The sequence below is a fragment of the Egretta garzetta genome, unplaced genomic scaffold (genome assembly GCF_000687185.1).
Source record: "Egretta garzetta isolate BGI_Z169 unplaced genomic scaffold, ASM68718v1 scaffold94, whole genome shotgun sequence".
Lineage (NCBI taxonomy): Eukaryota > Metazoa > Chordata > Aves > Pelecaniformes > Ardeidae > Egretta > Egretta garzetta.
In genome coordinates, this window is record NW_009259683.1 from 3,706,674 (window position 1) to 3,729,726 (window position 23,053).

A 23,053-nucleotide genomic window follows, 5' to 3' on the forward strand; every position below is an offset into this window, starting at 1 on the left:
CAACAAACCTAAGGCTGTACAGATGAATAATTGGTCTTGCATTTTCAGAAGTGGACCAGTTCAGCTTGGAACACAACTGCCATCTTGAAACACCTACGCGATGCTTATCTTGCGATGAAATCTGCCATATGGAACAGTGTCAAATCTGCTCATTGCTGTTCCCTCTGTTCACAGTCTTGGTGAACTTCAGCGAGCATACAAATGCCATCACCAGCACTAGCTCAAAAGCTGACAGCAACATGTCGCTCCCTGAACAACTTCTGTAGCCCAGAGTACCTTAGAAATAATCTTGACTCCTGCAGATGTAGTCACTTTGCCCCTAAGTTTGTTTACATTTATTTTCTAGTAATAGCATTGCTGGGTAAAGGAAGTGATGGTACCCAATCAAGGGAGTGATTCAGCCCAAATTTGGCTCTTCACTTATTTCCTACATACTTACATCAGAAGGAGCATTTGTCTTATATGATCAAAACCGAGGACTTTACATATCCATATAGTGTGTGAAAGCAATATTAAATGATTTTGAACTCTCAACTGCTGAGTTATAAAACTCTCTTCAGCATCTAACTATGAAATGGCAAGAAGATGTGGAAGATAAGTGTCATAGGAGAAATTTGTCCATGATAATATGTACTTTTTAGACATATAATTGTTTGTGTTTGTTACAGTATGACAAGCAAATGAGAAAATTCTGCTATTTCCTAGAAAAAATGAATGTGAAAATTACTAATCTTGTAATTTTATTTTACCTTTATTTGTAATCGCTTAGAAAAATACTGGGGTTTATATAGCTGTTGAAGTATTTCTTATATTCTTGCCTCTTTGTTTGTCACCTCTTATTCTTCATCTCTTAATCTTTGCATTGAGATTTCTTTTTTAGCAGGAACAAAGAGAGGCAGCTTCTGTGTTCCGAAGAGCACTAGGCTGTTGGTGGATTTCTTGACTCTGTTGCTGCAGTCTTACAAGCATCTCTTCTGTGAAGTCTCTGATTGCTCTGTTCGTGCCAGGGTTCCTTAGACGGTTATTGTAATCCTAAGCATTATTCTGTACTTAAGATATGTTTTAGCTGGCCTGTTCAGAAATTTCCTGCAGGGTATACAGTCTGAGCAGGTGGCAGTAAAAGATAGAAGAAGGGGGAAAATTGAGTCTTTAATATTGCTCAGAGGATCGTTCTTCAAATGAATAAGCCGTTCAAATTTACTTCTGTGGCTAGAAAATGACCCCTCTAGAGTACTGTTTATTACCTAGGATTACTTATCTAGATGTGATCTCAACCTCTTCTAAAATCATTTCCATCCTTAAAACAAACCCAAAAAAATCCCACCCCAAAACCTTCACTCTCCGGGGTATTTGCAAAAGAACAATGCAACATTTATTTCTTTAGCACATTGTAATGAAAACCATTGCTGAGCACTTAGCCGATTGCTTTGTTTTCTGCATGTTTTCAGTGCAAACAGAGCCCCTATTTTAAGTATTTGGATCTTAGCAGTAGATCTGGTCATGAAGCAGAAGTTGAAACTCAACATCAATGGTTCAGCTGTTTGTGATCGGCTGTGATAATATTTATTGAAGTGAATTTTGTTAACATTTTGTAAGTGTACATATAACAAGAAATGGTAAAAAATAGCATATACTGTATTTTAAACAGCCTGGTGTGAAGGGAAACATCTGTTCCTGGTTAAGCTTCTTTCAACTTGTGTTCTTTTGACTAAGCCCTGTAAGAGTGGTGTTGATATATATCTTCCATGGACATTGCAAAACTATTTTCAGGACTCTCCCAGGAGCCTGGTTGTGCTTTTATAATCCTTTGCCCCCAGCAGCTTTCAGAGTCATCCTCTTGACCAAGCTAAAAATAGATTTTATAAAGTATGTAGATGATGTTTTTAATGATCCCACTTCTGTCTGGTGGGAAAAAAAAATATATATTTTAATAACAATAAATATGATAATCTTTTACACTGTGCTAAAATAAAATACGGGCAAATCGTTCAAATTGTAATTTTGGCTACAAGTAACAGATGGCTTGATGAAACAATGTGATTTTAAAGAAACACTCTCTGCTTTATATAAAGATAAAAGAAAGTGTTTCCTGCAAATTAAATGTAAAGTCTGTAAGTTTGAGACGGAATTCTTAATTTTTAAAATATTCCTGTTGGCCTGAATGTTTGGGTTTTTTTGTTTTCATTGCTTAGGACAGAGATGGACTAAACCAGTGTCGCAGTTTTGATCACATTAGTGCTGGTTCATCACAAATAAGTGACTGTTCTCTCATGTTTTACAAAGAACATTGAATTGTCTTCATCCAGCTAGAACGGTCGTTAGATACAACACTCAGGCTTTCATCTCTGTAAATCTTTATTTTCCCCTTGCTTATGTTCACCCATTAGTGTAGGAGTTTCTCTCAAAAGATTCATGCACAAGACATAGTCTGCATTTTGAAAATGCCTGTTCTCTAGAGCAAGCGCTTGCGACAGGGTTTCTACAGAGGTTTTTTTGGCAGTGTATATCAAGCGTTTGGGCTGAGTGAGCATAGCTGGCTGCTCTGTAGCAGTTTATTCCAGGTCTAAAACAATTTTTAGGGATTGAATCTTAAATGACATGGATAAATTCAGGATTTGTTTTCAGAGTTTAGGGTGAGGATGGGAGGACGCAGGTATGTTACGTGGCTTTTGGGCAGGTACCGCAGGCACTGAACCCTGGTAGCCTGTGTCCAACAATGTTCGCCTTTTGCCAGCTCTGTGAAGGAACAGATGCTAAGATAATAATTTGAGAAGATGCATTGCAGCCAGGACCACAGAGGATGAGACAGTGTGGTTTCAAGAGCTGTCATTTAGTGAGATACGCTGAAAGGAGCAAGGCTACTTGCACCGCGCTGCACTACATGTTTAGTAGGGTTACACTGTTCTCAGGAATGAATGTAGAGCTAACGCAAGCTGAAGAGGAATTTCAAGTTGTTGTTCTCATCAATTCCTTGGCTCCAGTAGCAGAAGACATACAGCTTGCTGTAACTTAATATCTCTTGGCAGCACTGTCCTAAGAGCCTATCTTCTGTTTTATTCAGCATAGCACTAAGTTGCAGTAGCTACTTGCTTCACTACATTTCTCCCTCTTCTGTTTGTAGCTTTCAGTTCCCTTTCACTGAGGCTACTACCAATGAGCATGTTGTAAAACTGCAAAGCTTGCTTGCTTTTCCCTGCTCAGTGCCTTGTTATGCTCTGTCACAAGTGCAACGAGAGCTTGAAGTGTCAAGTCAATGGTTTCATTGAATTGGCTGTGTGCTGAAAAGATAGAAAGGCAGTATACATCTGTTTCTTCAAGAAACTGGTTAGTTTTTAGCTTTTGGGTTTGGTTTTGGACTCTATTATCTTCTCTTAGATCTGTCAACTTCATTCTAATAGTCTTAACTAAAGTTCCTGAATGGTAAAATTCTGGTCAAGGTTTTCATTGGAAGTATCAATATAAGCACTGTCAACAGCGCTGCTTAAAGGATGACTCTGTGGTTTGGGATTATGGTAACATATTTCAAGTGTTTTATCCTTGCTGGCCTATTTTGATGTAATTGACAGTGAAAACACTTGGTAATTTGAAAACCCAAATGCAGACTGGGATTTGACTTTCTAAAAGCTACATTTATATTTACTTACATTTATATGTACGTGAACTATCTATCTCAAATTCAGAATTGGTGAGTGTGAATTGGAAAAGGTTAAAAATGCATGGGTAATACAGGCTTAAATGACAGAGCACCCTAGTCAGAAAGGCTGCGTGATCTAGAAATCTGCAAGTAGTGAAACAGAGTCTCAGAGTAACGGGACAGAGAAATGATAAGCAGTTGCTGCTTTGCTGTCTGATTAGTAGAATTATCTTTTTCTATAACGTAGTATTAGAGATGCAAAAATGCCAAAGTCGCAGAAGTTTTGAGTCATTTAGAAAGAATTAAACCCCTCCTTCAGAACATTAGCTAAACCCAATTGGTTTTAAGATAAGCAGTAAACTCTTGATGACTGTTGCTGTCTTCTCAGGAAGCAGCATGTGAGACCTACAGAAAATATCAGAGGCAAACTAAAAGCCGGTCTTAATTTTAAACATCTGGTTTTGGAAATGAACAAACTAGAAGGGGGATGTGCAGTATTTGTGATGAAACATGTGCTACTAAATATTAATGAAGGAGGACATAGTTCGAGCCTGTAGTCTGGAACATCCTTTTCCAGTTCCCACTTCTGGCATGCAGTACATAGCGTTCTCCTCAAACCACAAGTTCATGTTCTTTGCATGAATATCCCTGGTGCTATGTCTGTTGTCAAAGGAAATTTGCTTGAATCTCAAAAAGAAGGTAGAAGAATACAGTGATCTTGTTTCTGGTGCACATTATGAGATCTAATGCCTCTCACATTGTTCTTTTAAACACAACAAATAAACAGACAGACAAGCATTTCTTCTGTTGACTGAGACAGTTCATGCTTGGTTTAAATAGATAGCTCTGAGCAAAATTAACCAGCTATTGTTTCCAAGGCCATATGTTTGGCCATCAGTAGAACTAAGTAGCAGTCTTTCCCTTAGTTCACTGCAGAGCTAACTACATGCATCTGACCATTGGAAAAATCAGTTCATTGCTCTTAAAGAATGTTGTCCTTTCTCCAAGTGCATTTTTGCTATGTGTGCTCTTTGTAAATTTTCTGTTGTTTGCTTTTATATTAGCAGCGGTCCCCTTTACTGGGCTGCTACGACATTCTTTCAGTACCTTGTTAGTATAGTGAACCATGTAGGAAGCCTATCAATGAAATGTTCGGTCCTCATGCCTAGGTTTTGAAGATGTTTTTTTTTCCAGATCATCAGGAAGTGTAAGCCTTGAAACCGTTTCGGTCTGCTCTAAACTGCAGTGCCCCAATGACATTAGTAAAACTGCTTTTTGTCTGGATGCATCCCAAAAATGTCCAGCTCCTGGCATATAAGAGTTAAGAGAAATTCCTAACACTTGTCTTACTAAACCATTTGTTTGAAAATCCTTATCCAAGAGAGAGATCCTCATTATTAAATTCCTGTGTGTTATTTCCCATGTTTATTGAAGTGGGTGGAATACTATCCTGATCTTGCAGGAAGTGTTTGATTTGCTGTGTGCAATCCCATGGAAGAAATGTACAGAATCTCCCTGTAAGCAATTACCAAAGCTGACAAAAGTATATGAGACTGTTCAGTACGGTATCTAGATCATTGAGCTTCTGTATTTATAAGTAGTATCATCATGCTCACCATGAATAGGAGATTATTACGGAGCTGATAATGTACCAGACACGCAGGATCACAAACAATATGTGGACTGTACAATGAACTTGCCAAGTGTCTTTATTCTAAATAGATTTGAAAAGAAAACCTGTACGTGGGTGTTAAAAATGAGCTTTCAACCTGGAATCTCTGCGCTTCTTTCATGGCTGCAAGGCCTATAGTTTAAAAACAAGTAGTTTCCATAAAAGAGGACTTCATCATTCAGCCATACTGTTGCCAGGTGTGGTTTTACAGATCTTTAAATTAGACCGTCAGCCATTTTCTCATTAGGTAGCGAGCCTTCAAGAGAACCAGAAGGAGTTAAAAAGATGGGACATAAATTTGCTACATCAGCATGATGTCTAGTGACACTGCTTTGTGTTACTAACAGTTCCTTTTTCATAGAATCATAGGATGCTTGGGTTGGAAGGGACCTTTAGAGGTCATCTAGTCCAACCCCTCTGCAATGAGCAGGGACACCTTTACCTGGATCAGGTTGCTCAGAGCCCCATCTCCAACCTGGCCTTGAATGTTTCCAGAGATGGGGCCTCCACCACCTCTCTGGGCAAACCCATTTCAGTGTTTCACCACCCTAATTGTAAAGAATTTCTTCCCTATATCTAGTCTAAACCTACCCTGTTTTAGTTTAAAACCATTACCCCTTGTCCTTTTCCAAGGGCACTATAAATATAGCGGTTGGTCAGTCAGTCCTGAAATAAACAATAGCACTTCACAAATGTTAAGAAATGTTAACACAAGTGCCCCAGCTAAAATTCAATTAAGGTAGTGACATTGGGGTTGGACACGGTGTTTGTTCCTGTTCCTGCTAGAGTTAGTGGGAGATTTGATCTTTATTTTACAGATAGCAAAGGCTAAATCTGTCTTTTTTTTTTTTCCCCCCACAGGCAAAATGCCAGGTTTCTAATCAAGCAAATTACAGGGATGACATGAAATTCTTTAGCTGCCTCAGCCCTCTGTACACATGAAATTTCACTCCTCCTTTAAGCAGGTTCTATTTTTAAACTGGCGTAAATCCAATTTGTTGCAAGCCAGTTATAAACGAATTTGGATGTACCCTCTTGGGGGCTTATCCAGATCGAAATAAATGAGTTAAGTTCTGCTTCTGTTGTTGAACAATAACATCTTTCGTGATGGAGACCTGTTCTTGTACTTGTGGTTAATATCATCTGAGCAGTACTTTATGAGGCAATAAAAATGTTTCTGTTCCTATCTGGGGAGAGAACCAAAGAATTTTTTTAAATTTTTTTGGAATTTCCCTTCTAAAAAATTTCCCAAGATGTAAAGAGCAAGTATGTAGCATATTTAAAATAAAAAAAAGGTCAGTAGAACAATTTAAACTAGTACAGATCACCTAATGTAAGGGCATTTTTAATCTAGCTTTTTTTTCTGATGTGGTAAGTGGTGGAGATGCAGTTGTTCTGCTTTTTATGCTTTTTTCTCTCACTTAGTCATGCAATGTAGTATGATGAAGACCTTTGTTAGTACCCTTTGTTAGTACTCAACTGGCGCATAAAGATAAGTAATTGTAGTGTTCATCTGATCTGGAATGTGTTCTGGGTGACCCTGTCAGAGTAACATCATGTTCTTCCCATGCAGTCCAGCTTTGTTCCTGCTTTCTCCCATGCATTCCCCTCTTGCTGACTCCCAACACTGTTGGGAAAGATATTTTCCCAGAAGGCTGGAACAGACACATCTGTCTGTGTGTACCAGTGCAGGATGCCTCAAAGGGTCCAAAAACCACAGGTGGCTGGTAGAAACAGCCTTTCTCCCCTGTGTAGCTTATGGGCATGACCTGTCCAGGTACGGGGGTTTGGGCTTGCTCAAGTCTGAGATTTTGTTCTTTATAATTAAAACACTCAATATTTCAAATACAGGAAACAGGAAATGTGAATGCATACTGGATGGCATAATTCATTCTGGATGTGAAGGCAACTTAAATTTTGTACGATTTAAGCTGTCAACAGGATGCTGAAAAAATCAAATTGTCTTTGTTTGCAGTTTGAAAATGTTCAGGCTTTATACTTTATTTATGATGAGAGCTAGCCTCTTCATGGTTTTGTGGAAAGTTGGAAGGAAAGACTGTTTGCGTCTGCTAATACATCAGTTTGCTATTCTGCAGCTTAGGCTACACTGTCGATGTAACATTTCCTCCTAAATTGGCTTTATTGAAAATAACGAGATGCTTGGTTCTCCCTTATGTAATTGGGAAAATTTGAAATATAGGTTTAAATAAGATTTTCTATTCTGTATACTACAGATTAACTTGTTGGAAAAGGAGCTTGAATATACAGTCTCTTTTTCCAATCTTTTGCTGAAGTATGAGGCTAATACAGCTTAGACTATCATTCAGTCCTTAGTTCCTCCTATTTCCATTCTGAGAACAAAAGCCTCAGAAGAAAAACCTCAGCATCAGGTATTCCTTAGAATAAAGCTTTTTCTTTTATTTTTTTGAGTGAGCGGAGACTGTAAAGCATTGCTACAATAGCTGTGAAAGCTGTTCTCACCCAAATCACAATGTGGGGAAGTCTGGTATAGATTGACAAGCAGTCTTTATTGACCAGGACCAATAAAGTTACTACATATGTACTACCCTCAAACTCTTAATAGTTAATTTCTATAATTAGCTGCCCTGCAACCAACTAAACAAATGTAGTGGTGTGTCTGTAGATTAGTGATCAGAGATGAACTGAATTTATAACTTTTTAAAGTTATAAATTAAAATAAATAAATAAATAAATTTAAAAAAAAAAAAAATTTGTAATTGACAACAGGGAGTCAGGACCATTAAGCATATTATGAACACATCTATCATTGACATTCACTTAAACCTTCCTGAGCAAGCTATTCAGATGGTAACTTTCTTTATAGACAGATACTCATTTGACCAGGTGTCCTGGTTTTGACTGGGGTAGAGTTAATTTTCTTCCTAGTACCTGGCATAGTGCTGTGTTTTGGATTTAGGATGAGAATAATGGTGATAGCGCACTGATGGTTTAGTTGTTGCGAAGCAGTGCGGACACTCGTCAAGGACTTTTTCAGCTTCCCATGCCCTGCCAGTGAGAAGCTGGGCAGGGGAGGGGGCACAGCCAGGACAGCTGACGCCAACTGGCCAAAGGACCATTCCATACCATATGACGTCATGTTCAGTATATAAACTGGGGGGAGTTGCCTGGGGGCTGGCAACCGCTGCCCAGGAACTGGCTGGGCATCGGTCAGTGGGTGGTGAGCAATTGCATTGTGCATCACTTGTTTTGTATGTTCTTTTATAATTATTGTTGTTATTGTTTTCCCTTCCTTTTCTGTCCTATTAAACTGTCTTTATCTCAACACACAAATTTTACTTTTTTCCCCCTTCGATTGTCTCCCCCATCCCACTGCGGCGGGGGGAGCGCACGAATGGCTGTGTGGTGTTTAGTTGCCCACCGGGTTAAACCACAACATTGGGATACTGCTAGTAGTATTTTTATTTGGAGGTTATTGTCCTTTTTAGCAATGAGCTTTAGTTAAGTCAGCATCCCATGTTCACCAGGCTAAACACCTGTGAAGACCGTTGCCTTGTTTCCTGGAGACCTCTGTTTAAGTTCCTGTGATCACGAAATCAAGAGTTAATTTAAGATGGAAAATATAATAGTGGTTTGAAAGAGGAAGTTCTTGTTGTTGATCAGGTATCATCTGTAGGTTTGTGTGTTCAGAACAGTGACACGTTACCAGGAAGCAGATGGTTCATTTAAAAAAAAATAAGTTCTGGGTAGGGAAGATGCAGAAATAACCTTCCTCTTAGATTAAAAAAAAAAAAAAAAAAAAAAAGTTATACAAAATTCTTCCTATTTACTTGCTGTTCAAAAAAAGGCATGAACTGTTTCACATAATTTCATACTAAATTGAGCCTTGGAGAATAACTAAGACACTTTAACTCCCTGGAATTATATGGTATGCAGAGAAAGTGAAATTATTTCTCCATTCTCAAGGCATTTCTTCTTGAAATATTTATACGTGTTTAGACTTTATATTATATGAAGAGCATACATTACATGGAAACCTTTGCTTTTTGGTGGGTGGTTTTGATAAATGAATCTGCAGGCACTCATGTTTTCACAGGAGTCTGGCTCTCGCTGCAGCTTCTCCTGGGTTTGAGGAGCATGAAGCTGGTGACTCGAGTGGACGGTGCATCCGTAGTGCTGAGTCTGCCTAAAAGAGATTTTCTGCTTTGTCTCAAACCTTCCTTAGTTAATTCCAGTTTCATCTAATTGCTTTTTTGTTAAACTCTTTTGTGACTTGATTCCTTCATTTTCCTCCTTTACCTCAAGTGTACAGGATTAATAATAGTGCCCCTTGGTTTCCATTTTTCTTCATCTTACAGCGCCTTTTTCTATTCCGAGTTCTGTATCTTCCCAAAAGTGATGTATTAAAATAGCTTTGCTTTTATGTACTCATTATGTGAAAGTTTGCCATTTGTGTCTCAATCCAAAATAGGACAAACAACAACTGTTGTTATACTGGTGCATATAACAGAGAGAATTAATAGCCTTTTCCTTGCATAAATGTCATCATCACACACCTACTACAGCAGAAGGTGTAATAGTAAGTCCCGGCTTTATAAGGCTGATACTAAAACTTTGTGTGAGTAATACCACTAGAGGTAATTTAGCATAAATAAGCTTTTCAAACAGATGATTTATCCCTTGTGAATGAATATGTAGGCATTTCCTCTCTCTCTTTTTTTTTTCTTTTTTCTTGTTTTTCTCCACTTTCACATTATTTCACACAGTTTAGGGAACTTTTCATCCTGCTTCTCTAGAATGAAACTTTTAATGTAAATGTAACATGACAATTTCTTGTGGTAGTGGACAAAAGAAGCAAAATGACATGCTAGCTGCCTTGAAGGGTGTTATTTTCTGTATTTCTATTTAGCTAAGACAGCTTGACAGTTAAAAATCTAATCTTCTTTGACTTGTAGATTCAAGATGCTGCAAGTCAAGGCTTGAAATTTGTTGGAATTATACCTCAGTACCATTCCCAAAAGAACTGTCTTGTCAGTGCCTCCCTGACACCCGCCAGTAACAACTCTGTGCAATCAAGAGATAACAAAAATGTTTCAAATTACCCCGAGGATCATGCTTCACCGGATGGCGAGAAAATAGATGGCATTAATGGATGTGGTACTCCAGCACCGAGCGAGGAAAGCGCTGACCACTGTGCCACATCCAGGGAGGGCTGGAGAGGTGAAGGGCAGGCTACTGAAGAGCTGAATCTCAAGTCTGCGAAGGGAAACGAAGAACAGTTTCAACACGCGAATCCAAGTGTAAGAGAAGCAGCAGACAAGCCAAACGGACTTGCGGAGAATGAAACACCAGCACGATGCTTAAAACCACTTACTGGCAGTAAGTATTGTAGTGACCTCTCCTAGGTAAAAGCCAAGTTAAAATTGCCTCAATTACGTTCCCAGCTCTTTTGGGGGGTGAGCATGTGGGGAGGGCCTTACCACTGTAACAGTGAAGAAAAGATGCACCAAATGAGCCACTTAACCTGATTTCAACGTGGTTACACAGTTCACGACTGAGCTAAGTCAGATGGCAACTGAAGAGATGGTATAAGCGGGTGCAACTTTGTTATGGCCCGTTTGTATGCCTGAGTGTAAAGACTTACTCTTTTCCTGCTGTTCAGCTGAATTGGTTCATTTCTGCATTTGTTGCGATACCCTGAGGGCTCTTGATCTTTGTATCCTTTTTGTCCATTTGAATGAAAAGTCCTGCTTATCTGCCTGACAAGGTTTTGCAGCAATAGAAGGAATAAGTCGCAAAGCCTTATCACAGCTAGCCCCTTTGTGGCAGGGGGGGAGAAAAATCTGGACTCTGAAGTCTCCTAGTATCCTGTAGTCAGGCTAGGGTCAGTGCTACAGTCAGAACTGTAATTACTGGAAAGCAGCAGTTATTTTTGTTAATGGCTCGTGTTTGCTAATTCATAATAAAGGCCCTCTTGGTAATGGTACTCCTAGTAATTTGCCTTCCAGTTCTCATTTTTTTCTAAGATTATTCTCCATATACCAGTTTTCTTTTATTTCTTTGACATATTTCTTCTCAGGTGCGCTTTCCACTTTTAAATGTCATTTTATGCCATCAAAAAACCAAAAGTCTCAGCTGAGGTCTCAAAGTACCCTCCTTAAAGTGTGTGTTGCTTGGAGGTTAATTCAGTAGCGGGAATTGTAGTTCAAAATAGGATGTAAACCAGAGTAATTTGAAAATGAAAAGTCATCAAAAAAAAATACTCTTGCCCCGTTTACAGTTTAAACCTCAAAATATTTCACTCTCCTATAGTGAAAACAGTGTGTCCGCTCATTTCTCTTACCACTTTGCTTACTTTCCTCACAGTCTGCAAATCTAAGTAAGGAAATTCCACCTACATTCCTTTCAGCTGGTACTGTCCTTGACTTTAATTTATCCCTATTCTTTATGTCTTACATAGATGCAGTCAAACAATCCTCCCCCTTTGGGGATTTTGTGTGTAGGACTGAGAATGACTTTGCATTGTACCCTCCTTGGACTATTGTCTCGGTTTCCGTTGCATTTTGGTGTAATTAGATTTTTGCCATCAGATTTGGATCACACTCTAGTAACCTTTTACCATACTTTCTTCAATTTTTATTGGGTAAGAAAGCAGCTAGATTTGGTCGAAGCATAGCTGTTATTCTAAAAATTTGTTTTGGTGTATACTAGAATCTTACACATTATAAAACCTCTTTCAGTTTTATAGTTTGAAATTAGTTATCTCTAAGTCTAATCAGACCAGTTCTTTCCCTTTTTATATATGCTGTCTTTGAGAGAGTTAACCTAGCAAGATTAATCTTCTTTTTTGTGCTATTCTCCTCCATACTGAACAGTGGAAACATTTGCTACAAGTAACCATGTTCTTAATATTTCTGCATAATGTGAAGCTGATCACTTCCAATCTTCCCAACTTCTGTCTGTCTGTAATACCCCAGGATTTTATTAAAGCTGCTGATTTGCCAGAGAAGAGGTTTTATTTTAAAAATGCCTTTAGTTTCCTTATTTATCTTTCTTCCTCTGAGTACTTTTTGGCTTTATTTATTTCTCATACAGTTTTTTTAATTGGTGAGTTATGCTGTCCAAGACTGAAAGTCTGAGAAGGCAGTTTTATGTGACAGTTCACCTATAGTAGGATTTTCCCAAATGTATTGCCTATACTACATTGCTGATTTCTTTATTACTCTTGTATGAATTTTTGTTATTACAGCACTCCCTTTTCCTCCCATGGAAAATGTATTTCAGTCTTTGGCACCAGTTCTCCATCCTTCCTTGGGAACATGAAGATGATAGAAAGCATCAGGTGGTTTTTTTTTTTCCAGTTAGCCTACTTATTCCATAGGAAGTTACCGCTCTTGAACTCCATCTGCCGTACATAACACTTCAGAAAAAAAAGTAATTCTTCTTACTATTTGTAGAATCTTAATTTTGTTCTTTATTTTAGGTTTTATACTATTCAAGTATATTGTTTTTATGCTGCTGCTTTTTTTTTCCCTGAATATTTTGTAGTGCTCAATCCCTTTTATTAAAGGACTCTTCAAAGCAGTGTTGAAAATTATTTGCCCGTGAACAAGGCACAAATATTCCAATGGTATGTCCAAAAGTGCTGCGTGACCTAGAACCAAACTGAGGGTGGTTTTGTCTGTGCTTGAGCAGCCAGGCCCACTGGTGAAAACTGTTGTCGATAGTGACTTGAACAGTGGTTAGGGCTGGCGTGCTATACACTCAGTAATGGTGACAAACCAAGTCAACCACTGAAAGACTCCCACAGATTTTAAATGCGTGTTGCCAACAGCCCAATATCAAATCCCAAATTATCATCCCGCTATGGTTTTCCAGTTCCATGATTTGCTATTGTTAATATAATGTCTTCATATGCACCAAAAAGATCTCCATTTCCAACATGAGTATATTTTGGGGGTCAGAATCAAAACAATGATAGAAGTTTTCCGTCTATGCTCTTCTGAGTTAGGATTATCATCATTTTCTTCTTTCTAAACACGTGGTAAACAGCAAAAGGATTCATGTTAAGAATTTATTCCTTTCTACTCCATTTGAATCATGGTTCATGTCCGAGTTCATTAGGTCTCTCTCATTTTGGCTATATCATGAGCTTCCTGCTCTTCTTCAAGTGCTGCCAGCCTGTCTCTGAGCATCTCCCTTCTAATATCTTTTTCAATTTACACACTGCTTCTTGCTGAGTGACGTTTGTTAGAGAGCAATCTTAACATTTCTCTTGACATTTCTTTCTTCACTTTAATACATGAGATTAGAATATAATAACTTGGAAACAAGAGGAGCTTATTGAATGAATGAATTTCATATAAAGTCTTTACCTTTTACATTAATTTATTTGGGGAGAATTTTGGCATTTGGAAGTCAATAGAAATTTTACCATTGATTTCCATGTCCATTAATAAGTAAAATAACAGTGTCCAAAAATATTTTTTCAGTAATTTCATTGATGGTTGTACCCTTCCGAGAATTTGGAAGGTACATCTGCACTTAAACTTGCCTCCAATTTTAGGGCTGTGAAAGCTCAACTTTGCTGTCAACAATGACATTTTTGTAACGGTAAGCCTACATTAACTGCTCCTGTGATATACTAGAGGCGATATGGAGCAGAGTCTAGAAAATGTTCTCATTTGTAAGACCTGTCACAGTTCCACTTCCAAAATTCATTTGCTGTTGTGTTAATGTCTCACGTTGGCTCAGACCCAGAGTAAATCAATGAACCAACTAGCATAGTCTCTACATTAATGGCTCATTGCATTTTCTTTAGATGAGACTACTACTTGCTGGTTCCATGCCATAACCAAGTTATTTAATACTTTAGTTTAATGGCCATGATCTACAGAATGCAGTTCCTCCTAAATTTGAAGTAAGATTTTGTATTTGAACTGTCCTCAGTGTCACAGCTCTTTTAACAATTAATTCAGTAGAAAAATAAAGGTACTTTGTGCCTTAATTTTTAGTGATTTTGTGACTGCTACAGTGCTTAAAGCAGTTTGGTGGAGCTTGCTTTCCTGTCTTGGTTTACACTGATAGCACCAGTAGGGGGGTTGTCCATTAGTATTCAGGTATTACTGACTTTAAATGTTTTATTATCAACAGTGAATCCATTATGAGTAACAAGTACTGTAACAGCAATCAAAATGTCATATTGGGCTTTGGGACCCTACTGTGTTGGATGCTGCAGAAATGTATTGAGGAGATAACCACATCCCAAAGTACTTTTTGCAGTTGCACAGTATAATCAGGCAAGGGCAAACAGTGGGTTATATATACACTGTTTTAACTGAAATACTATGATATGGTTGTTGCATTACTCCATTTTTTGCTTTTTGCTAGAAGCAGAGATCTTCGCTCTCTTCAACAAGCCAAAAAGCCCGCAAAGATGCAGCCAGTATTATACAGTGACTATCCCTATGAGGATCTCCAGGAATGGGCAGACTGTCAACAGCTTAGAAGCAAATTGGCTGGAGCACATGACAGATCACTTCAGGAAAGGAGGCTCATTGGTAAACGCCATCTTCAGCCTTGGAATGGTAAATGGTATGGAAATTACAGAAAGCATTATGCTGTGATTATTTTCCTTTCCCCTCTAATAGAGGTCATTATCTTTGAAGAGAAGACATTTGGGAGGTGCTTTAATATAGGCTTGGGGCAGATTTGTTTTAGATCAGCCTATTTCAGTGAAATGGAATGAAAGCACAGGAAATATTTTGGCATTTGAATCAGGAAAACAGATCATGTGTTGTATTTTATAAACATACTAGAGATGATCCTGTAATTGCAGAAATACCCAGAGTTAATAAACAGTACCAAGGAAAATGAATTAAACTAATGAGATTGTAAAGCAGATGTCATAGATGGAAGAGTGGCTTTCATCTTAACTGTCTGGCCACACACCGCATCTGGGTCTGATTGCAGGTCAGTGTAAGGACCTCCAGTTTTGTCTGGCCCACATGTTGTCGGTTACTCCCAGTTCTTGCAGAGACCCTTTCCACCTTGATGGCACGGTGTTTTACGAAGTTGTCTTCTGCTTGTTTCATTGTAGCTGGTGTGCTCATATCAGTGATGGATAAATGTTGGTCTTAAATTAAGAAGAGAAGATTAAGAAACAGATTTTTGCATGTTGTGAAAGTGTGGCACTGAATCCAGCTTAACACTGTAGCCAGTCTGTACTACTCTCATGGCCACCATGGTGTCTCTGAAGACAAGCCTGCTGTACAAAGAAGGACTTTGGTGCATGGTAGGGAGCTGAGAGACATAACCAAGGGACCATGAGAACAAACCAAGGGAAGTACTTGAACATAAAAATGTTGAAGTTACAGCCGGATTAATTTTACTGGAAAATTATCTGACTAGTATACTTCATGGTTGAAGTGCTTATGGCTGAATCTTTCAGCTAATTTTGGTTTGTTTTGCATTCTTCGAAAGGAATGTGGTAACCCACAGATTGGGCACTGCACTAAGATTAGTGGGTTTGAGCCTAAAAATTACAGGGTATCTGCTTCCAGGGCATCTTCTTCCCATTTTGCTGCTGGTCAGAATTCCAGGACCCATGACAAAACACAGCAACGTAAGTCAGTTCTGGTAAAAGTCAATCAGGAAATTAACAGACAATCCTAATTCTTCATTTTGCGAGCAAGTAGCAAAAAAGGAAGGTCTAAAGTTCAACTGATGGAATGCTTTCACACAGCTTCCTGGAAAGCCTTGTAATTGCTAGTTAACTTGCTTAAGAACAAATGGTCATTTACTTTTATGTGTATAAACTGCGACTTATGGAGGCAAATCTAATTGGCTCTATCAGGCTTAGTGTTTTCTTTAATAAAAACTGCTTATCAGTGGAGCCTAAAATGTTTTAAACACAGCGTTTTTCTGTTATTTAAACTTCTAAAGTTCATTTACATAACAGAGGCCTGGGGGACGTTCATGTACTTGGATACCAGAGTGAGGAGTGCTGGATAACTGCCTGCGGACATAGATAAAGTAGACTTGAATGATGACAGTAAAGTTTCTACACAAACAGGAGAACAAATTGTATAGAAGTGGACAGATTCAGGATTAAGTTAGATCAGAGATTGAAGGTGAACAATTAATAGTAATTTTTATTAGCATTTTACAGTTACAGGAAGTCAAAAAGCTCAGTGTTAAGGTTTCTAAAAGTACTAATTAGAACAGTGACGCTAAAACACTGTGAACATGCCCATGCTATTGGAAGAACATTTGCTGAGAACATCTGTAAGTTGCTATCAGTTGCAGTTAAATGTGTATGATTTAAACCCTAAAATTTTCCTATGCTGCAGGAAAACGGAGCAGCTTTTTCACTCATAAGCCAATCAGTATGAAGCAACCCAGGGTAGGGAGGACCGAAGAAAGAGGGGGCTGAGGGCTTCTAAGCTCCTTACTTTTTTCTAGCCTTTTATGGCAGCCTGTCCAGCTCTTCCTAGCTGGTCTCCATAGTCACTGATTAGTCCTCTTCCAAATTAAGGTAATACTAGCATACTTTATTTGATTGGTTATATCACATTTCTTTGTTCTGGGGGCTGGTTTTCTCTTTGGCTTAAAGTACGAATTCATTATTTTGCTTATTAGATTTAAAAGCAGCGTTATTATCATCTTCTTTCCCCCCTTGTCCTTGGAATGCCCAATGAAGTGAAGATTGCCAGATTGTCAGTAGTCATAAATCTGTTTCTTCCTTCTGCCAACAGTTTAATAATTAGTCTTTAAAAGAGTTTTAAAGTTCACTGATAACAATTGTTTCTTTTTGCTTATTGACCAGATGATTATAAACAGAAATATAATACAATTGCAAATTACAATATGTAAACCACGCAGAGTTACACCATACATTAAATGTATTCAGATTTTGCTAGTAAGTTAGAAACAGCAGCTTGCTCTGTCCTTGAATGTTCCTATGTTGACAAATAACAGTTATTTAAATTCAGAATTCAGTAACTTGCTGGTGTTTTTCATCCAACTCATGTCATTGCTAATTCTGCCTGTAGTCCCAGGTGTAAACTGATCCTGCCTCGTGATCTAAGGTGATCACAGGACTTCACCCTTGCCCTCTTCTAGCGAGAAGCGGACACTATAGCAGGAAGGTACAGTTCCATACCACTGCAAGTGGAAAGGACGTAGTAACAGGTGGGGTTGCTTTCTTTCCTATAACAGCAAGTCTCCAGTCAGCAGCGTGAGAGTGAGAAGGGGGGAGGAGTCAAAGCTAAGGTTATATTACTTAACAGAGTAATCACAAGCCTGCTCACCTTTATTGTTTTGAACTACAGGCCTTATATGCCTGGCATTCTTGCATTTGTATTACCTTTCTGTCTGTGAGTTTCCTGATTTTCAAACTTTGAAAAAGCCAGCCAACCAACCAGAAAGCATTGGCAGTACTTAAAGACAAAGCAAATGAAACAAAATGTGAGTTGCTTGGAGGAGAAAAATAGGCGGGTTTTTAGAGGGTCAGATTGATTGTCTGTTTTATATTTGCACTGCCTCTGACAGAGATGAACCAGTGATGCATTTGGCCAATTATAGTCACCTTATCCACTCAAGTGGCTGGAATTATTTTTCTCTGTGTGTAGTGAAGGTGAAAAGATTCAGGAGGAGGGAAGAATATACATATGAAGCAAAGGCCAACATTCAGGTCACATGCCACATAAAGCCACAGATAGCTAATTTTCCTCATTGAGAGCAACAGCAGCCTAAAGGTTAGTTTCCTAGATAACGGGGGTCTGTAGTTCAAAGACAACAGGGGGGAAATTGTTGCCCACTAGGAAAGCTGTGATGGTAAAGTAAGAAATCTTTTTCCATATAGTTCTTGTAAATCAGAAGCAAGAACATCAAAATAGCTTTTTGTCAACCGAGCTACATCAAATATTTATACAACCCAGTGAAAATAGCTTTTTGTGCACAGTAGGATGCCTTAATAAAAAATGCAGTGGTAATGGAACATTTTCAGAGGAAGGACAGTGCTTGTAACCTTTATGTTCAGAGTTTTTTCTTTAAGAAAGAGTGAAGTTGTGTCAGTTCAAGAGTAGAGATGGGAAATGATACCACAAACAGCAAAGTCATAATGGTTTGTTTTATTGGCATTCCTTACTGCTCTATTGCAAATGAACTGACATTTGGAATTACTAAAGACGTTTTTAATGTAGGCTAAGTTCCAGCAGCTAAATCTTGTTAAACAAGAGATTACCAAAAGAGAATACAACTGCATCAGAATCAGGAAATATCTTGCATGAGAAACAATGGAAACTGGAAAGGCCAACTCACCATCAAAGCTTTAGATGGCCGATCTTTGTAGATAGGTTAGGTAAGATTCAGCTGAATAAATGTAGGCAGGGCAGACGCTGCCGGCATCTGCGTATGAGTTGTCACCCGAAAGTGCCATTATAATCAATGGAGATCTAGGCCTAGACCAATATAGTCAGTAGGATTTGTGTTGTGATCCACCTCATCCTACATCTAACAGAGATCAGATAGATTGGAGTGGGTGATTTAGTGACAGCAGACCTAGATAAGACTGAGATACTCTCAGTGCCTCCTTTGCCTGACACAGTCTTCGAGGCCTGTGAGCTTGGAGGCAAGGTTCAAGGAGATGCAGGACTAGCAGCAGTGTATGAAGATCAAGACAGGGATTGTTTGAGTTTCTGAGACCAAATGGTCTGCATCCAAGGGTGCTGGGAGAGCTGGCTGATGTCATAACAATGCCACTCGTAGTCATCTTTGAAAGGTCAAGGAGATCAGGGAAGTTGTGCAGTCTCCATCCGTGGCAATTTTCAAGATGCAACTAGATAAAGCCTTGAGCAATCTGGTCTGCACTTGTATTGAACCGGCTTTGAGCAGGAGATTGGACTGGAGACCTCCTGAGGTCCCCATCCACCTGCATTATTCTGTGATTCTATGAAACTGGGTCCTGAATGAACTAATGCTTATTTCTCTCCATTAATTGTAAAGAGAGCCTTGGGTGACTAACGCGGCTGTAGATGTCTATACTATAAATATCTGATGTTAGATTATGAGAATCTTACTTAGCGGCCCAGCTCTAGAACATGTGACTGTAGACTTAAGTTGCTGCAGTCTCTAGAGCACCTGTGAGATAAAGGTATTGCACGTAGACTCAGTGCATCTGCCATCTCCTTGCCCTTCCACACCTTGGTGTAAGAGTTTCCCTGAAATTCCTGATGATCCTGACACCATAGCACGGGTTATGTATGCCTTTTCTCCAAAATACGACCCCATTAGCTCTCTTTCTGCTGCTTTCTCCTTTCCCGCAATTATTCTCAGCATCCCAAATGCTTCATATGTGAAGGAATTAATGATCCAATTATTCTTCCATTTACCTTCCCCTTTCATCTGGAAGGATGACCTGTAAAAGGGAAGACGTACAGCCAAGGTGTGAGAATTGGCAGACATGCATTCACGGTATGAAAGTTTAAAAGCTGTGGCACGACAGGTAGAGAGGAGTCTTGGTTATGGTTAAGGGGGAAAAGCTTAATAAGCATCATCAACCAGTTTCTCTTACAGAGTTTTTCACCAGCATCACTCTGTTGAGCAGACACCAGTATGCAGCAGCTGTCTCTCCCTCATCACCTTTCCCCTTCCAGTTTTCTCATTTTCTATGGGTTTCTTTCTTGGCTAAAAAATTAATGGATCTTAGGATTGACTGGATGTAGCATTCAACAGTAATCATTGTACAGCCACCGAGGAAGCACAGTCAGGATTATCTACTGCCTGTAGGGTCTCACGAGCTCAGCTATTAGTTTCTAAAACATTACATGTGTGCCATAATGTTCACATATGTGGAAGCTGTGAACTGCATGAGTGGAATGCGCAGCAGAGTGAAACATAAAGGATGATTTATGAGTGAGTGTAAACACACGCATGCTGATTATGTTTTGATCGCTTATTAATTAGCTGGCAAACGCGTGGGGTGAGCTCAAGCTGCAGTTGTGCCAACAGTGTGACACTGAATTTCATTAAGAGAATTCACGATACAGGAGCAGTACACCAGCGCTGTATAAACCTTCCTGGCAAGACCTGGGTGTCTGTGTCTAGTAGGGATCTGTGGGTTTCTGCTTTCAGCCTTAGGTGCTGTCCTGTCATCCCTGCTTTGGAAAATTAAAGGGTTATTTATACATTATGCATCCTGAAATAGATTTGGGTATGGGTTTGGGTGTTGGAACGTGATACATCACACAGAAGTTGAGTTGGCTCCCGCTTTGAAATGTAGGATCTGACAAAGTGCCATTTCTGAATGAAATATGATAATTATATCTTGTACCCATTTGTACGTGGCAAGCTTGTTCTCCCTATGTTTTCTAACCTGTAACCCAGCTACTTAGTGATCTGGCCTGTTATTTCACAACAAAAATGTCTGTTCTCCTCACTTGGATGAGAAATCTGTCTAGATGACAGGAGTGACTGCTTTGTAGTCCAGCTCATCCTCCTTGGAGCAATGTTGGCTTGCTCTAGTGACGAGGAGTCCGTCTCTCCTTATTCTAAACAGAGTTACAGGAAACCTGCCTGGGGAGACAGTCAGTGTGAAAGCAGACTGTGTATTTTTCTACTTCTTTGAGTCTCCCAACAGAATCCCGAGGAGAGTCCCTCGTAAGTGATTTGCAACTTTTTTCCTTCACAACCGAACTAAAATAACGCCGTGTTAGTTTAGATACAAGTATTTGCATCTGCTCGCTTACAACTCCATGACTTGGTTGAAACTGCAGCAAGAGTGAGTAGTGGACGGTGCAAACAGAAGCGAAGGGGCGTGCAAATGCTCGACACCTGCAGCAGCAGCCTTGCTGCAGTGTGTTCGTAGACATAAGCCTCCAACTGTAGGAGTCTGCTTTGTTGTGGGCTTTGCCCACAACGAATTTATTATTTCCAGATAATAAATTGACTTTAGCTCATATAATGACATCGGAAGATGTTGACTGAGATTGTGTCTGCAAGAGGTAAGAAGCCTCTTAATCCTCTTCACTGCCTGCTTTGTGAACATTGGTTCTGAGTTTGATACATGTTTTCCCTTGGAGGCAGCGATGCCTTCCTGCTGCCATTTCTTGACCTCCTGACATCCACCAGGGAAAGCCGGAGGACCTGATGAAACAGCTAAGCAGACTTATCCAGAAGACTCTCCTGTCACTTCAGGAATCTGTCAGTTTGGCGTGTGTGGTTGTATTTCAAAAACATATGTCATACCAGTGCAAGGAACATAGTTTTCCTAAAAATTTAAAGAAACTATCACGCAAAATACAACACTTGGGAAGGGGATGAGCGAGGTCTTTACAATCAGTCATACGGGTTAAATGTATTATTTAAACTAGAAAGGCTGAAAAACATGCTTCGTGACAATGTGAGAGGAGTTTTCTGTGTTCGTAAAGAGTACAGTACTGCTTATTTACAGTTTTGCTAAATATAATTCTATTGCTTCATCATTTAGCTTATTTTAGCAAAGAGAGGTAAGTAATTTTTTTCCAGTTATTCTGTTCTGTCATGGAGCTGACAAAACACGAGTTCTTGTGTATGGGAGTGATTGCTGATTATGGAGTACATAGCTGAGTTGAAGGAGAAAGTGCTGCTCAAGTAACTTTAATAATATGTTGTCTGAAATAAGGCTGAACCTGCTGGGAATGCAAATGAGAATAGAGAGCCGCTAAACCAGATGGTCAAAATGCCTTCATAAATTGATTAAATAGTTATGAATGTATCTTTTCTTTCACACTGTTGAGATATGCCAGATCATCCTTAGTCCATGCAGATCACTGTAACTGCAACAGCTGATCCATATGTAGGGTTCTGACCCATGTGAATGAATGGGTATAGTCATTAATATCAGTGTACCTTCAAAAGCCCTTGAAAGTTGGCATAATACATGGTCTTTAGCCCCCAAAGTGTGTGTATGACTTCAAGTAGGTAAGCAGTACTGCTGAACTGAGGACTGAATTCATTTTGCCTGCTCAAAATGGGAGAGCTGTGGGTTTTGAGGACAAATTCTGGAATAACAGAGTGGACTGTGAGGTTTGCTATTAGAGAGTAGGATTGCTCTTAAAACCTGCTAGAAATATTAGTCTCCTTCATTCAATAGAGCTGGACTATCAGATGAATGTCTATGCACTTTTTAATTTACATCCTTGGAAGAATTTGTTGTCAATAAATTCAAATGCCTCACTACACATGGAGTGTCTTCCGTAAAGCTTACAGACAACCCTGTGTTTTCAGATTCTTTACATGGCACAATGGATGGAGTATTTCTCTTTGAAGATCTTGCTGTGGAAGACAGTAAAACCATGCAGGGCTACGATGCAATTGTTGTAGAGCAGTGGACTGTCCTGAAGGTATGTATGCAGCTTTTCTTCTCTGATTTTTTTTTGTCAATCAAAACACTCCAAGACTGTGAGACAGACTCTTACTTACTGGTCTGTGCTTCCACAGTACCAGACAGGCCACTGAGGTAAAGGGATGCAACATTAACAGTTAAGGCCAGTTAACCACACTCTAGGTTTGTACAACAAACTTTTGATTTTGATAAATTTTTTTTTTATTGATGCTTTACTGGGGGGGGTAGGAAACGTGAGTGATGGTGAGCAATGAAACTCAGGGCTATCTGTCCCAAAAATACAGATGTCTGATAGATTAACTGTAAAAGAGGATCTCCATTGGTTGTCAGGGCAACATGATCACACAAGTCAGTGTAGCATCGCAGTTCTAAAGAAGGCAGC

General features: G+C 39.2%; 1 protein-coding gene across 1 annotated transcript in view; it reads left to right on the forward strand.

The window, feature by feature from the left end:
- Window positions 1-23,053, forward strand: part of RFTN1 (raftlin, lipid raft linker 1) — an 89,962-nt gene that overhangs the window by 46,018 nt on the left and 20,891 nt on the right. Inside the window, exons 4-6 of the mRNA XM_009638588.2 lie at window positions 10,241-10,664; window positions 14,676-14,879; window positions 22,554-22,669. Coding sequence (XP_009636883.1) covers window positions 10,241-10,664; window positions 14,676-14,879; window positions 22,554-22,669 — 744 coding nt within the window. The remainder of the gene's footprint in view (window positions 1-10,240; window positions 10,665-14,675; window positions 14,880-22,553; window positions 22,670-23,053) is intronic.